Source organism: Denticeps clupeoides, chromosome 4 (genome assembly GCF_900700375.1).
Source record: "Denticeps clupeoides chromosome 4, fDenClu1.1, whole genome shotgun sequence".
Taxonomy (NCBI): domain Eukaryota; kingdom Metazoa; phylum Chordata; class Actinopteri; order Clupeiformes; family Denticipitidae; genus Denticeps; species Denticeps clupeoides.
In genome coordinates this window covers 691,186-707,969 of record NC_041710.1, presented here as the reverse complement: position 1 = coordinate 707,969, position 16,784 = coordinate 691,186, and the positions used below count along the sequence as shown (strand labels likewise).

Below are 16,784 nucleotides of genomic sequence, written 5' to 3'. Positions count from 1 at the left end.
ATCTCCCTGCTGCTCTTTGGAAGAATCTCCTGCAGCATTCAAGACTTCACTGCCATGATGGAAAATGGTTTCTTCCCACAAACCATAAGACAGTTAAACCTGAAGTGCAGGTTATCAAGCGGACCCGTAATCGGAAGGTTGCCGGTTCGAATCCCGACCTGCCAAGGTGCCACTAGGTCCCCTTGATGAAGGTCCCGTCCCCAAACGCTGCTCCCCGGGCGCCTGTCATGGTGTCCACTGTCACCAAGGGTGATGGTTAAATACAGAGGACACGTTTCACCGTGTCACCGTGTGCTGTGCTGTAGTGTATAACAATCACTTCACTTTCACCTCACAGTGCTTACAAGTCAGCTGTTGTGTGGTCTTGTATGGAACATAAAAACATGATAAATAAAATGAGCAACATTAAAACACTAAACCGTGTAAAATCACTTAAAGCCTTAAAAAAAAAACAAATTTACATTTAGAGCATTTACCAGACGCCCTTATCCAGAGCGACTTACAATCAGTAGAATACTGGGACAGTCCCCCCTGGAGACACTCAGGGTTAAGTCCCCTCAGGAGCAGCTGATTGGCTGACCCGCGGGGGCGTACAAGGCCGGAGCCGCTCCATCACCCAAACACACCCAGACAGGAGATGTCGCTGTCTCTAATAAACTGGCCGGAGGACGTTTTTAAAGTGAGTAAAAGTGAAGTGATTTACATTGTGATACACAGCAGCACAGCACATGGTGACACAGTGAAATGTGTCCTCTCAGTGACCTCAGTGGCACCTTGGCAGATCGGGATTCGAACCGGCAACCTTCTGATTACGGGGCCGCTTCCTTAACCACTAGGCCACCACTGGCCCAACTGATGTTCAAGCAGCACTCTCTAAAACCAAAAAAAGTCTTCCACATACACACCCTTTATTTATTTCTGCAAAAAATGTTATTTATCATAAATCCAAAGCCTACATGATACCTATTCATAAGTGGGCTTGACCGCAGATCTGTGCTTTTGGGGTACACGTTTGCCTTCATCGGGTGTGCGCCTCAGCACGCTGACTGACTTTCGCGCCTTGTGCCAAGCGATGAGCTGCTTTCTGCTGAGGCCTTTGTGCATTTCTCGCCTCGCAGGCCTGCGGCGGGACCACGTGCCAGTCGATGAGGCCACCGGCCAGAAAGAGTAGGTGCTGCCACACCACCCCCACAACGCGTGTCCCGAACAAACACGACTTACAACACTTACGTAGCCTTCCCATTTCATTTTTTCATTGCGTCTTGTTTTTAATAGATCTTTCCCGTTATTCGTTGGCCTGTCGGGATAAAAAACAAAGGAAAAGCAGAAAGCATCTTTCCCGCAGTACCCATTTAAACCCCGGAGTGGTGTGTGTTCTGCAGGCCACGCCCCCTACTGGAATACATTTATGTAAAACAGTCTTACATTTATTAGCAAGTTCTGTTAAAGGGAATCGGTGTTTTCAGGTCAAGGTCGGAGTCCCGTCTCCGTCTCCCCTATTCCCAAATTCCCTATTCCCTATTATGTTTATTTTTTTAATTAAAGCTCCTCCCATTTTCTGTGTTGTGACAGTCTTTTTTATAATTTTTTTTGCAAAAAAAAATGACTTTTATTATGATGGTCTGCAATGTGCCAAACCGGGAAATGTGGTTGAGTCAAATATCTGTCCTTCTACCACTTTAAAAAAGGCCCAATACATAGCAATCTCAAATAACTTGCTGTACAACTATTAAAAAAATGTGTGTGTATTTTGTGTAGATTTATATCTGCTGTGAAATCTGATGTGTGCAAATCTTTGGAACATTTTTTTTTGCTTCAGATTGATTTCCAGTCACGACCACCTTAGACCTGGTCATGTAATCTGGTTCTGGTTCACTAGAACCCCAACTATGAGTACAATCATTCTGTACAGAATCATTTACATTTTACATTTCCAGCATTTACCAGACGTCCTTATCCAGAGCAACTCACAGTCAGTAGTGACAAGGACAGTCCTTGCTCAGTGTCCTGCTCAGGGACACGATGGTAGTAAGTGTGGTTTGAACCTGGGTCTTCTGGTTCATAGGCGAGTGTGTTACCCGCTAGGTCACTACCAGCCTGTAAATAATTCAGACTACAAAAAAGGTTTTGCGTATTGTCTAAGTCTTGTCTAAGTAGGAAGGTGTTAAGCTGCAGCTAATCAATCCACCGACATTTTCAAACTAAATGTGGAACCGTCACAATTTCATTGACAATTACAGGATTCTGTATTTTAAGTGACAAGAAAATCCCAATTTAAATGTATTTATCCCAACTTAGTTAATTCCTGTAAAGTTGAGTGTCCGCATCAGGAGCACAGGAACGGGAACGCCAGACTTGATGCCACCGTAACTTCATGAAGGACACAGGGACATATCTTCAGTAAATATCACAAATAAAACAACGCGTGGATATCTTTCACATAACGTTCACATAACGTTATTTTCTCATATTCTTGTTTCTGTTTTTAACAGTAATTCTGCGATGCAGTTTGATGGCAGCATGATCTTTAATCAAACAAAAACCAACCCATCACTTGCGGTCCATGAATCTCCCCTTCAGCTGACAGGGTCTCCCCGCACGTTACGCCACGTGTGAATGAGACCGGACCCCCGGCGGCGAGGAGGCAGGTGACCGGCAGCTGCTGCTGTCACGGCAACAAGGCACAGGCAGGGGGGAGCCATTACTAATCTACCGCTGACCGCGAGCAGGGGGTGGGAGAGGAGGAGGTGAACAGACGGAGGATTGGGAGGAAAGTGGGCGGCAGTGCGTGTGTGGTAACACCTTACATAATACGGGACACAGAGGATGCGGAGTCCACAGTCAAATTTCGACATTCCGGCCTCAGGTGTGGAAAATGATTGACTTCTATGATTGACGAGTGTCAATATCAGAGCAGAGCAGGATTATTTACATATTCAGAGTATTTCTTTTTACTTTTTACAGCTACCAGGCGCCCTTATCCAGAGCAACTTACAATCAGTAGTTACAGGGACAGTCCCCCCCTGGAGACACTCAGGTTTAAGTGTCCTGCTCAGGGACATGATGGTAGTAAGTGGGGTTTGAACCTGGGTCTTCTGGTTCATAGACGAGTGTATTACCCGCTAGGCTACTACCACCCCAGTAGGTACACGGTAACCTTTTGAACTTCACTGAGGCGCCCGGAGAGCAGTGTGTGGGGACAGTACCTCGATCAAGGGGACCTCAGTGTCACCTTGCTGGTTCGGGATTTGTACCCAACGATTACAAGTCCACCTCCTTACCCTGTAGGCCCCCACTGCCCCAATATATACAGGGAGTGCAGAATTATTAGGCAAATGAGTATTTTGTCCACATCATCCTCTTCATGCATGTTGTCTTACTCCAAGCTGTATAGGCTCGAAAGCCTACTACCAATTAAGCATATTAGGTGATATACATCTCTGTAATGAGAAGGGGTGTGGTCTAATGACATCAACACCCTATATCAGGTGTGCATAATTATTAGGCAACTTCCTTTCCTTTGGCAAAGTGGGTCAAAAGAAGGACTTGACAGGCTCAGAAAAGTCAAAAATAGTGAGATATCTTGCACTCTTAAAATTGCAAAGCTTCTGAAGCGTGATCATCGAACAATCAAGCGTTTCATTCAAAATAGTCAACAGGGTCGCAAGAAGCGTGTGGAAAAACCAAGGCGCAAAATAACTGCCCATAAACTGAGAAAAGTCAAGCGTGCAGCTGCCAAGATGCCACTTGCCACCAGTTTGGCCATATTTCACAGCTGCAACATCACTGGAGTGCCCAAAAGCACAAGGTGTGCAATACTCAGAGACATGGCCAAGGTAAGAAAGGCTGAAAGATGACCACCACTGAACAAGACACAGAAGCTGAAACGTCAAGACTGGGCCAAGAAATATCTCAAGACTGATTTTTCTAAGGTTTTATGGACTGATGAAATATGCAAGGTGGAGGTGGAGTACTGGTATCATCAAAGATGAGCTTGTAGGGCCTTTTCGGGTTGAGGATGGAGTCAAGCTCAACTCCCAGTCCTACTGCCAGTTTCTGGAAGACACCTTCTTCAAGCAGTGGTACAGGAAGTCTGCATCCTTCAAGAAAAACATGATTTTCATGCAGGACAATGCTCCATCACACGCGTCCAAGTACTCCACAGCGTGGCTGGCAAGAAAGGGTATAAAAAAAGAAAAACTAATGACATGGCCTCCTTGTTCACCTGATCTGAACCCCATTGAGAACCTGTGGTCCATCATCAAATGTGAGATTTACAAGGAGGGAAAACAGTACACCTCTCTGAACAGGGTCTGGGAGGCTGTGGTTGCTGCTGCACGCAATGTTGATGGTGAACAGATCAAAACACTGACAGGATCCATGGATTGCAGGCTTTTGAGTGTCCTTGCAAAGAAAGGTGGCTATATTGGTCGCTGATTTGTTTTGTTTTTGAATGTCAGAAATGTATATTTGTGAATGTGGAGATGTTATATTGGTTTCACTGGTAGAAATAAATAATTGAAATGGGTATATATTTGTTTTTTGTTAAGTTGCCTAATAATTATGCACAGTAATAGTCAATTAAACTAGGTGTCTCTGACCACAAGGTCATTTCTATGGAGCTGCCATTCCCTTCCAGCCTCTAAAAGCCTAAACGCAATATCTGTTTTTAAAACCTCAGGAACACAAATGAAGAACACTTGGCAGCAGACTTTCGACATCTTCCCACACAGTTCTCATCAGCCCGTGAAGCAGTAGACTACTACAGCAGCCATCTCAGTAGCCTCCTAGCCCATCATGCCCTCTTCAAACCAGAACTGCTACCTCCTCCCGCTCAGCACCCCGGTTCACAGATGGCTTCGGAAGTTGAAGACGGCAGGGCGGGGCCTTGAGGCCTTCTGGCCTCAATGTTCACAACCAAGCCAACCGGGAGCACCAACAGAAAGTCACAGTTATATTCCAATGTACAGGTACAAACCCATATCACTATTGCTATTGACTTGTAGAAAGTCTTCATAAAACCACTACTCAAAAAACACAACCATGACCCAGATGTCTTTTCCAATTACAGGCCCATCTCAAATATCCCCTTCATATCCAGAGTGCTTGGAAATCAGTTGCCATCCACCATCAAAACCACCTAAAACCTCCAGTCTGGTTTCCAGTTCACAGCACAGAATCTGCACTTGTAAGAGTCACAAACAACCCCCTGATGTCTTCTGATGCTGGCTCCCCCTCCCTCACCTTTCTCCTGTATCTATCTGCAGCATTTGACACTGTCAATCACAAAATTCTACTAGACAGAATACATTTCCATATGTCACTCCACCTCATATCAACACAACACTTCCCCAGGGGTCAGTCCTTGGCCCCATCTTTTGCATCCTCTACATTATTCCCTTTGGACAAGTCATCAGTCGCCATTCCACTGCCATGCTGATGACACACAGCTTTATGTCAATGCTGCGGCCCCATCTTCCAAATCCCTGTAATCTCAACTCACCATCTGTCTGGAGGAGATAAAGGTAGGAGATAAAGGCTACAAATGGACCCCTAAATCACCTTTGAATCTCACATCAACCACAGCAAAACCTATTTTTATCATCTCAGGAACATCTCCAAACTGTGTTCCATTCTCTCCCTGTCAGATGCTGAAGAGCTGGCCCAGGCCTTTATCTCCTCTAGGCTGGACTACATCAAGAGCCTGCAGAAGCTCCAATACATTAAAAACTCTGCAGCTAGGATCCTGATGAGGCATCCTGATGAGTGATCCTGATCATCCTCCACTCACTTCACTGATTTCCCTTCTAACTCACCAACGTATCCGAGGACCTTCTGAGCTGCTGCCCCACGCCTGTGGAATTCCCTCCCCGACATCCTGAGGGCTCCACAGCCCACTGACTGTTTTAAAAAGCGTCAAGAGACATTTCTTCCCCCACAGATATTTAATTCATCTCTTTACTTTAATGTTTTTTTTAAACCTGTATCCCTTCGAGATCTTGTAATGAAAAGTGCCAAATACAAATAAAATGTATCATTATTATTATATATGTATTCAAGGCCAAATTGTACTTAATCTTGGAGATACCGGAGAACATCTTCAGTCCACGTTTCTACTTTGGTTGGATGTTATGCGGTGAAAGATGTCAGCTGCGCCCAGGGATCAAACTTTTTGGTGTTGATGCTCGGCCTTAGAGAGCAATGGCATGATGGTCAAGGGGTCAGGAATTACGGTCAGGAATAGATATTCTTTTGCCCCTTTGACAGCCTTCTTGAACTTGTAAGGAACGTTCGAGTAACGTCCAGTCGCTGTGGAATCTTAAGGAGTAAACTGCACGACATCTCCATATCATGATCATTTCCTCCTCGTCCCTCTCGGAGAACCCTCTCCACTTCACGAGAACTTCCCACTGACCGTAAGACGGGATAATGATGGGGCGCAATCAGGGAGAAGCAGAGCGGGGCGGCGGCCACGCTGCAGGTGATCACTGCAGCATCGCACACGTTCAAATTGCGGGACACACACTCCTTCTGGCGTCTTCGGTGTGAATCCAAGCGTGGGGTCAGGTGGAGAGACGCAGAACAATGGCGTGTGTGATTGTCTGGGGGAAGTCACGTGACCGCACAGATGGAGAAAATGACAGAGGGCCGACGTGAAGTAATCAGGCAGAAGGAGAAAAAAAAAAGTCACACTTTAAAGTTCAGCCCAAATCAACAGTGAAGAATTCTCCAAGTTGCCAGAAACAGACGCGGAGCGGATTTAAATGATGTTGGTCCACAGAAACCGATGGGCGAGAACCATACGCTGGTTCTCGGGCGAAATTTAGAAAGACATACAGCACAGGCCTAAAGTTTGGACACCTTCTCATCCAACGTGTTTTCTTTATCTTCATGAGAATTTATGTTGGTAGATTCTCACTGAAGGCATCAAAACTATGAATGAACACATGTGGAGTTCTGTACTTAACAAAAAGTGGAGACCTGGCCTCCACAGTCACCGGACCTGAACCCAGTCCAGATGGTTTGGGGTGAGCTGGACCAACAAGTGCTAAACACCTCTGGGAAGTCCTTCAAGACTGTTGGAGAAGCATTTCAGGTGACGACCTCTTGAAGCTCATCGAGAGAATGCCAAGAGTGTGCAAAGCAGTAACCAGAGCAAAGAAACTAGAATATAAAACATGTTTTCACTTATTTCACCTTTTTTTGTTAAGTACAGAACTCCACATGTGTTCATTCATAGTTTTGATGCCTTCAGTGAGAATCTACCAACGTAAATGGTCATAAAAATAAAGAAAACACGTTGAATGAGAAGGTGTCCAAACTTTTGGCCTGTACTGTATGTAATGAAAGCTCTCGATCTGATCATTTCAGTTATTAAAGAAAAACCAAACAACTTAATGCTGAACACACAAAAGCAGTTGGTGCTCATGCAGGAACATCCAAAAATGTGGAAAAGTGTGTTAAGCACTGTCATTCATGTGTTCATGTGTTTTTTGTCTTTTCTTTCCTGTAAAGTTGGTGCTCGCCGGTCTATACGCTGGCTGTTCGGCAGCAGCCGGTCCATATGAAGCAGGGGGTTCGCTGCTGGTCCAACAGAGCAGTTCCATCAAAGGCAGTCCAACCCCAGTCTACCGTTCTGTCTGTCTGTCCTGTTAACTGGGACAGAGCAGAATTTCTCTATGTCCTACGGTGACCCCCCTAGGTCCCCCTATGTCCCCCATTTACAGTCTTTTACTGCTTCGTAAAGCTCCCTTGTTTTGCTGTCAATACTTTCATGCAAGAAAACAATTAAATCAACTCTTTTGTATAAACTTTGCTGAAATGCTCAATTGATTTGGAGAGAACTGTAAACGCTGCATTTTATATCTGGGTGTTTCATCATAGAGTTATTGATATGACCTCGTCTACGGATGTGGCAGTTGCAGCCTCATTGGGTCTCAGTTACTGATTTTCTTGTTCTAGTTTAAGCTCGGGGTATTGGCTGGAACTCCTGAAAGGTTCAATTCGTGGGGAGTTCTGCAGTTTCACTAAGGGTCTTTTTTTTTGCTTAGTATGACTGCCATCGTAAGGACACTGTACACGGAGGTACTAATATTCTGATGCAAAAGAATTTCAGACGTTTATCTTCACTTTTAATAAAGGTGATGACATCAAACATTTGGGTTAAAATTGAGTTTAGATTGTAATTTGCAATTTATTGGCCTATAAGACCTATTTTTTGTAATTGTATATATCAAGAGTAAAAAAAAGAGCTAAATTAAACTCAATCAAATTAATGTTTACATTTCCCTTCCAAATTAAAATCATTTAAATTTATAGGACCTTGGCATCAGATTTAAAATATGAGCCGACATGTTTCATAAATATTCTTTAAAAGTATGAGCACACGTTACTGATATTAAATAAATCTGATATTATTGAGGCTTTAGATAATAGTATTGACAAAGGTTTCATATATTATAGAGGACACTAGAGAAAGTCATTGAAATTGGTTTATTGAATGACTGGACAATTCTGTCCCCTACTGGTGGAGAGACCTCATTTCCATTTCTACTGATACGAAAAATAAATCAGAATGAAGAAGAAATTATACATTTTGAATTAGAAAGATGTACAAAATGTATCTGTGCAGCTTTTCATTTTTACTCGTACTACCAGTTACCATGAGAATGATTTGGACAATCACATAATCACACACACACACACACACACACTAAACTTCCATTATATTTATGTATTAAATATAAACTTGTTAAAACAATGATAAAATTTATCTCTGATTTAATCCCTGATTGATTAGATTGTGTCGGTTGGGTCTGTGCAGAGAAGGCACTTGGTGAGCGATTGGTTCTGGCACTTTCCGCTGTCCCTGATTGGCTGACTGGTTAGGAGTACTGCTGAATGAAACGCTGGTGGAAGTCCTTGACTTTGCTCAGGAGAATCTTCAGCTTGTCTGTGGGAGGCAAGATGGTCATCCTGCCACAAAAAAAAGAGAGGAAGATGGAGGTCAGGACACGAGGTGCTAACCAGTTGTTATAGAGGGTGACCGAGGAGAAACATGATCATAATTTATTTTGTGTTTGTGTCAAAGAAAATTTTGAAGGAAATAACATGAGACGCAACGTAAATGTTGGTCATGTGATGATAACTTTAATGAAATATCTCAAGTAATATTGCTGATGAATAAAAATAGGAGTAAATGTGTTTCACAAAATAAAAACTGTATTAAAATTTTTGTTGATGAGACAAAATATTTTTTCCTCTCAGCTATTTTTATGCAGTATTTCTGTTTCCTGTGTCTTCCTTATTCAGGAGCTGAGATGCCATCACTTCCTCAATTTGCTCATTATTTATATTTCAGGATGCTTGTGGTGGGTTATAGATATATATGGTGGTGAGTTATAGATATTTGGTGGCGGGTTATAGATAGTTGGTTGTGGGTTATAGATATTTGGTGGTGGGTTATTGATATATGGTGGTGGGTTATAGATAGTTGGTGGTGGGTTATATAGATATATGGTGGTGGGTTATATAGATATTTGGTGGTGTATTATAATATATATGGTGGTGGGTTATAGATAGTTGGTGGTGGGTTATATAGATATATGGTGGTGGATTATAGATATTTGGTGGTGGGTTATATAGATATATGGTGGTGGGTTATAGATAGTTGGTGGTGGGTTATCTCGCTCTATGGTGGTGGCTTCTAGCCCTTTGGTGGTGGGTTCTCGCTCTCTGGTGGTGGGTTCTCGCTCGTTGGTGGTGGGTTATCTAGCTATCTGGTGGTGGGTTCTAGACCATTTGGTGGTGGGTTATAGATATATGGTGGTGGGTTATAGATATATGGTGGTGGGTTATAGATATTTGGTGGCGGGTTACAGATAGTTGGTTGTGGGTTATAGATATATGGTGGTGGGTTATAGATAGTTGGTGGCGGGGTTATAGATATTTGGTGGCGGGGTTATAGATATATGGTGGTGGGTTATAGATATATGCCGGTGGCTTATAGATATTTGGTGGTGAGTTATAGATATACGGTGGTGGGTTATAGAGAAACGTGGATATGTGAAAGTATTCTTGAGTCTATAAGGTAACAGTAATAAAATAATAAGATAACCTTGTTTTAATTATGAAATGAGTTTGACTAAAAGAAAATGTACTCTCTGTACTTGTTCTATATTTACTGGGTAAAATATAATTGCATTACAAAAAAAATTGACTTTTTTGTCAATTTAATTTACTAAAACTAGACTCAAATATTCATGGATAATTCTGACTAAAATACTAAAATACTCAGACTTTTAGTCGACTGAAACTCGACTAGAATAAAATGAGCCTGGACGTGACAAAGACTAAAATGACAACTTGCACCTAAAACTATAGTTATATTAAAAACCACTATAGTTGTATTAAAGCCTGAGGTCACCTGAAGTGGAAAGTTCCGTCTCTTTGTCCGAACCCGCTGCCCGGCACTAGACAGATTCCCGTCTCCTCCAGCAGTTTCATGCAGTAAAACATGTCAGGGGCCTGTCCTCTCTCCTGCACACACACACACACACACACACACAGTCAGACACAGTTAAATGGAGTAGGATAAGAGAGGTGGGTGTTCGGTGGCACCTCGGCCTCCCGGATGGCCCGGGCGGGCAGGGTGACGCGCGGGAAGGAGTACATGGCGCCCTGCACCGGGTTGCAGGCGATGCCCGGCACCGTGTTGAGGATCTGCTCCGTCAGCCTGGCCCTCTCGGCCAGGGAGCTCAGGGTGGCCTTCCGCTCCTGCAAGGTGGAGGGGAGTGCAGCAGTGAGAAGACGTCGCCCTCCTGTGGCGATGCAGAGCATCTGGCCTGCCGTGTCGGGACCGACTGAACCGCGTAAGAGCAGCAGGAAGCGCCCACCCTGATGAAGGTGCTGTAGGACGGTTCTCCCGGCTGGGGGGGGTTCACCACCAGATCCATGAGCGCCTGTCCGGGCACAGGGGGGCACAGCCTGACAGAAACCAGCTTGGTGAGCTGGGCCTTCACCTCGGGGTCCATGTTGACCACCTCCATGTAGCCGCCCCGGAAACCACACCTGGACGGAGAAGTGGACATTTCACACTTCGTTCCGGTTTCGTTATTATTCATTGAAGTAAGATCAATTAAAATGTTGCTAATTTGTTCTTTTCGTCCCAGCTACTTCGACATGATGAGGGGAGAAGTTTTTCTTACTCTCCCATGTAGCACTTGGACGTGGAGTGGAAGGACGCCAGCTCCACGGTGCTGGAGAACTCCGGTCCCATCTCGAACAGAACCTTCTTAAACGAGTGGAACTCGCAGCCCTCGGCGTACACATTGTCCTGGTACACCTGAGACAGACAGAGAGAGAGAGAGAGAGAGAGAGAGGACATGCTCTGTATTTATGTATTCTTGCACTAATATTAATAGCATTTCCATCATCGTCCGACCTTAGGAACCATATGACTTGTAAATGTCTTTGAAGCAACATCAACAGTCTAAAACAGTCACTCCTCTCATCACTCCTACACTGGAATTAAATAAACTTATTACAACATTATTCAATTATTACTTCATTGGTTCCAGGTGATTCATATTATTTTAAGATCATGTGATGATTTACATTTAATTTTACAGTATTTACCAGACGTCCTTATCCAGAGCGACTTACAGTCAGTAGTTACAGGGACAGTCCCCCCCTGGAGACACTCAGGGTTAAGTATCTTGCTCAGGGACACGATGGTAGTAAGTGTGGTTTGAACCTGGGTCTTCTGGTTCACAGGCGAGTGTGTTACCCACTAGGCCACCACCATAATTATTTCAAACTATACATGTTAATTTAGTTCAGCTAGATTTTTAAGTAACAAATGACATTATTAAGTTCAAACGTGATTTGGCATTTTAACTGTGATTAAATATTAAGTCGAATCCAAAGGGAATCTTCCCTTTTTTTATTACAGTCAGACGGCCGTGAGAGAAGTGAAGGAACGAGAAAAAGAAAAGAAAGAGATCCGACCTCATCAGCCATCAGGAACAGGCGCTCTTTGGCAGCGAATCGGATCACGTCTTCAATGCACTGCCTGCTCTGCACCTGACCTATCAGAGAGAACCACGACATTCAAGTCCTGAATTCAGTCCATTCTGTAGCTTTCAGATGTCATGACATAAGTGTCAGGGGCCTGCAGGACTCAATCTGATATTTACATTTACTGCATTATCCAGAGTGACTTACAGTCAGTAGTTACAGGGACAGTCCCCCCCTGGAGACACTCAGGGTTAAGTGTCCTGCTCAGGACACGATGGTAGTAAGTGGGGTTTGAACCTGGGATTTAGGGTTCAGAGTTGAGTGTCTAACCCACTAGGCCGCTACCAGCCTGCAATCGTCTTGCGGCCATGGCCCCCAGGGGTCCCGTGGTTTTGATGGCCTGCGTACAGGAGCAGTTCGTACCTGTGGGGTTCCCGGGGTTGATGATGCACAGCGCCCGCGGGTTGCAGTGGCGCCGGGCGTCGGCCAGGGCGCGCCGCAGCTCGCTGACGTCCAGGCTCCAGCAGCGCTCCTCGTTCAGGAAGTAGTTGACCTGCACGGCGCCCAGCTCTGCCAGCGCGGCGGAGTACAGCGGGTACTGGGGGATGGAGATCATGACGCCGGTGCGAGAGCGGCCCTCTCCCGCCACCAGCAGCTTCAGCATCGTCTGACGGACACAGGGGGCCACGCCCACACAGCGCACTTAATGCAAAGTCATCAGAAACAATTTTCAACCCAGCCGTGACCCTGATGTGAGTCCCTGACCACCGACTAATGTGGACGGTGAACCTCTCCTGGAGAGATTCCATCTGCTCCAACATGCCACCTTCATCATTTCCTGGACGGAACTCGGTGGACATCCGGCGCTGAGGACGACCTTGAGACCCTGTTCTACTGTCATCTGCGTTGTGCCAAGGTGCAGGTATAAATATGTATAAATAATGCGTTAACAATTGTAATTTTCATCACTCTTTCCATGTTGTTTTAATTCGTAAATTAAAATGCTCACTCAGGGTGATGGTTAAATGCAGAGGACACGTTTCACTGTGTGCACCGTGTGCTGTGTATCACAAGTGACAATCACTCCACTCAATCAATCACCTTAAGCTACATTCAGATGTCTGAAATATGCAACATAAACAAGTATTAATATTATTATAATGTGAAATTGAAATGGACCGTTTCTGTGTAGATAAACTATCCGGCTTCGCTTGTACTCGCAGGTTTTATGGATGTGTCCTTTTTGCGAGACCTCCAGCGGTGGTGTTACTGATCTATATGCTGTCACATGACCCACCATGACCCCACGACCTGTGTGCTGTGCGAGATTCCATGCGTTGAAAAGCAGGAAGTGTTGGTGAGAGACGGGCCGTACCACAATGCCGTCGCTGGCGCCCGTGGTGAGGTAGATGTTGTCGGGGTCGCTGGGCACCCCTCCGTCCCGCCGCTCAACGTAGCGGGCAACATCCTGCCGCACGCACTCGATGCCCTGGCTGGCGCTGTACGCCCCTGTGTGCGTGTCAGAGAGAACAACACAGCTGCAGCTGGTTCATAGAGACATCACCACACACACACACACACACACACACACACACACACACCTATACTCTGTCCCCCACAGCCCTGCAAAATGCGCCGCGCTCGGCCTTTAGCGTCTTCGGGGAACCTGTCGTCGTCCAGCAGTTCAGGATACGAGCACATGGCCAGGACCTGAAACGGCGGTCAGTATTCACCACTCCGTGTTCGTCACGTCAGTTCATATGAATATGTAGGCCGAATGCCAGCGTACCTGTCTGAAGAAGGTGATTGGCTGCTGACCCATGGCGTGGGCGTCGCCAATGTTGGCCTTGATCACTTCAGAGAACGGCTTCTGGACCCCCTGAGGCGAAGGATTGAAAAGAAAAATGAGCAGACAGCCGGAAGAATGGCATAAAAAGTGGGGCAAAAGTGGGGTATTTTATAATGATTTTCAGGCATAAATGCACGAAACATATAGAATTCTAATAGGAAATATCTATTAGAATGTGTTTATGACAGTATTTTTGTTTATATATCTAATCCGTGAGGCATTATAATAAAAAACATGTCAACACATGAACACATGAACCATGAACATCAGGGACACAAACAGACTGAGCTCTTGTTGCCAGATTGGGCAGTTTTACATTTCATATTTCAACAAAATTTGTTTGTTGAGCTCAGATATTGAGGAAGCAAACCCCATAAAAACATTAAATAGCCTCGTAGGTAACACACCAACCTATGAACCAGACGATCAGGTCCCAAGTTCGAACCCCACTTACTACCATCGTGTCCCTGAGCAAGACCCGTAACCCTGAGTGTCTCCGGGGGGGGACTGTCCCTGTAAGTCACTCTAGATAAGATAATATCGTGTAATGTTATATCGTTGCTGATTGATATACTGGACGCATGTTGCTGTGTTTATTGCCGTGTGTGACATGATTGATGCCCGGCATGGATGCCTGGCATGGGGCATCTGTTGCCACCGCGCTCCATTAGCAGTAACTGGCATATTTAACCCAGACGACTGCGGGGGTGTCGAAACGATCGTTCCTCAGCATTTCTGACTGGTGACAGGGGACCTGCATGACCTTGGCTTTGAGAGTCGGACTGAACTGCGGTCAATAGGCCGCTTGGTGGCGTGGCGCTGACATCACGGGTCCCCGGTGAGCCTTTAATCTGAACTCAGGGGCCCTCGACTTATCGTGAGAGCAAACAAGCCGGCTTCAGCAGGGAGTACGAGGAGAACAGCGTGTCCTCAAACCGACCGGGGACAGAAGAAGCGTGGGGCCTCCACGGCCCCTCCTCAGCTGGCGGGCCACATGGAACTCGTTCATCTGCCCGCGCCCAGCGCCGACCTCCTCCATCCACGGCGGCCAATCGGAATGGAGAGAACGCGTTACTCCCCCTGCAGCTGCAGGCGGCTGGATTCGGGTTCCGTCCCGGAACGTTCCCTCCTGCAGGAGAAACTTCTCCCCTCACCTTGTCCCAGGGAGAACAATGGGAATGGCTGTACGAAGACCGAAACCCGAAACCCGGCCCTCTTCTTCACAGCAACGCCACGTCACGGCTACCGTTTCCACGGCGACGAAAGTGTCACCCCCCCCCCCGGGTTCTCTCAGGTGTCTGCTGTTCACCTTCACATCCTTTCATTAGCACGTGTGTGTGCGTGTGTGCGTGTGCAAGAAACAGGAATGTGTTTGCTTTTCTTCGGCTGAAACCAAACCCCCCGTTCCAGGCTGCGGAACCGGAACGTTGACCTGCGAGGAAGGAGTTGGCCGCGGTTTAATCATTCCGGTAGCGAGGCCCGGATCACAAGGTCCCTGTCATGTCCCTTTTAATGGATTTCTGTCCCAGAATTCCGCTCACGTGGATATGGGACTCGGCAAACAATGACGCGCACTGTGATCTTCGGAAGCTGGAAGACCGATATTCCGAGGCCCACTCCCTCCACCGCACCACGATTACGGAATAAACGGGAAATCTCGGAGGAGGAACCCAGGACGGACTTTCATCTCTCAGGAGGTTATCTCAGATCAAACAGGGCTGTGTGTGACTTGGTTTTATTGCCTTCTGTTCACCATGTGGCCTCGGAATATTGTGGGGTGTAGCTAAATTCCTCAGTTTTACCTACACGCACAATCAAAAGTAGCGCACGAATGTCCAACATGTGACAAGTACCTTCATCTATACAGTTAGTAGACCAAGTTACAACTTGTTTGCGGCTGAAGGCCAGAAGGTTTAACCAGTTTTGAGAAATTCTTCACATTTTTGGAGTTTGGGGTTCTCGCAGATTACATGGGGCAGAGTAGTTATGGCCAAGGTCATCGCAACAGATGAGGGGACACCTCTGGAGGCGGTGGGGTGGAGGTGGTGCGTGGAGGCGTTGCGTAATGCACTTTCATCCGAAAACGCGGCACAGACGAGGCCGTGGCCCCCAATCATCAACCCGGCAGGAACCCACACACTCAGACCCCCACCAGCGTGCCGCATGCCATATAAAGTCTACAGACTGTACTGGTTCATTAAATCCCTCACTGATGACCTGGGACAAAGCGGAAAAGTCACTTTCAACTACGGGGTCAAAGGTGGTGAGGACCCTGACACACATCATCTCTCCATCCGCTCCGGTTTACCTCCTTCAGCTCCTTCTCGATCTGCACGGCGCGCAGCACGATGGGTCCGCGCACCGCGTACTCCACCTTCTTCACGCAGGAGTTCATGGTGTCCACGGTCAGCACCTTCTCGGCCATCATCCGCTGGACGGACCTGCCGGGGGGAGAGCGGGGGGTCAGCGGGGGCCCGCCGCGGGACACCAGACCCACGGTCCTGCGCGCCAGCATTGCGCCCGGCGGAGCGTCCTGACGCGCGGAGCGGCCGGAGGAGAAGCGGCGCCGCCACCGAGAGACCTTTGGACCTCCGGACAGGCCGGAGTTTCACAACAGCAGCCGGACAGTCGCGCAATCTGTGATCCACTCAAGTCCCGTTACGTCCCACCCACCTCAGTTACGCGCCGCTCTGGTCCGGGCTCTTCTCCGGTTACCGAGTCCACAGGCTGCAGACCTTCATCCACATCCGACCGGGTCCGCGGAGAGATTCTGGTCGGGGGGAGGAGCCGCGGAGACGTGAAGCTCCTCCCACATTTACACGCTCAACTGGACTTTATATTAAAACCAGAAAACATCCACAACCAGATCCTGGGGAGGTCATACATACATGCACACATACACACACTCACACATACA

The 16,784-nt window shown here is 46.6% G+C and overlaps 1 protein-coding gene across 2 annotated transcripts; it reads right to left on the bottom strand.

Moving 5' to 3' along the window:
- Positions 1 to 8,474: 8,474 nt before the first annotated feature.
- On the bottom strand, positions 8,475 to 16,657 carry gpt (glutamic--pyruvic transaminase). 2 transcript variants are annotated; one of them, XM_028978098.1, is made up of 12 exons: positions 16,541 to 16,657; positions 16,176 to 16,308; positions 13,808 to 13,897; positions 13,620 to 13,728; positions 13,394 to 13,527; positions 12,442 to 12,685; positions 12,010 to 12,089; positions 11,208 to 11,344; positions 10,896 to 11,070; positions 10,621 to 10,776; positions 10,427 to 10,539; positions 8,475 to 8,976 (listed from the first exon to the last, which is right to left on the bottom strand). In XM_028978098.1, the coding sequence occupies exons 2-12, from the start codon at positions 16,293 to 16,295 to the stop codon at positions 8,886 to 8,888; spliced, it is 1,449 nt and encodes a 482-aa protein (XP_028833931.1). In that variant the 5' UTR covers positions 16,296 to 16,308; positions 16,541 to 16,657; the 3' UTR covers positions 8,475 to 8,885. The 2 variants fall into 2 exon arrangements, with proteins under 2 accessions (XP_028833931.1, XP_028833929.1); XM_028978096.1 differs by lacking the exon at positions 16,541 to 16,657 and having other exon boundaries at positions 16,176 to 16,529.
- Positions 16,658 to 16,784: the final 127 nt, after the last annotated feature.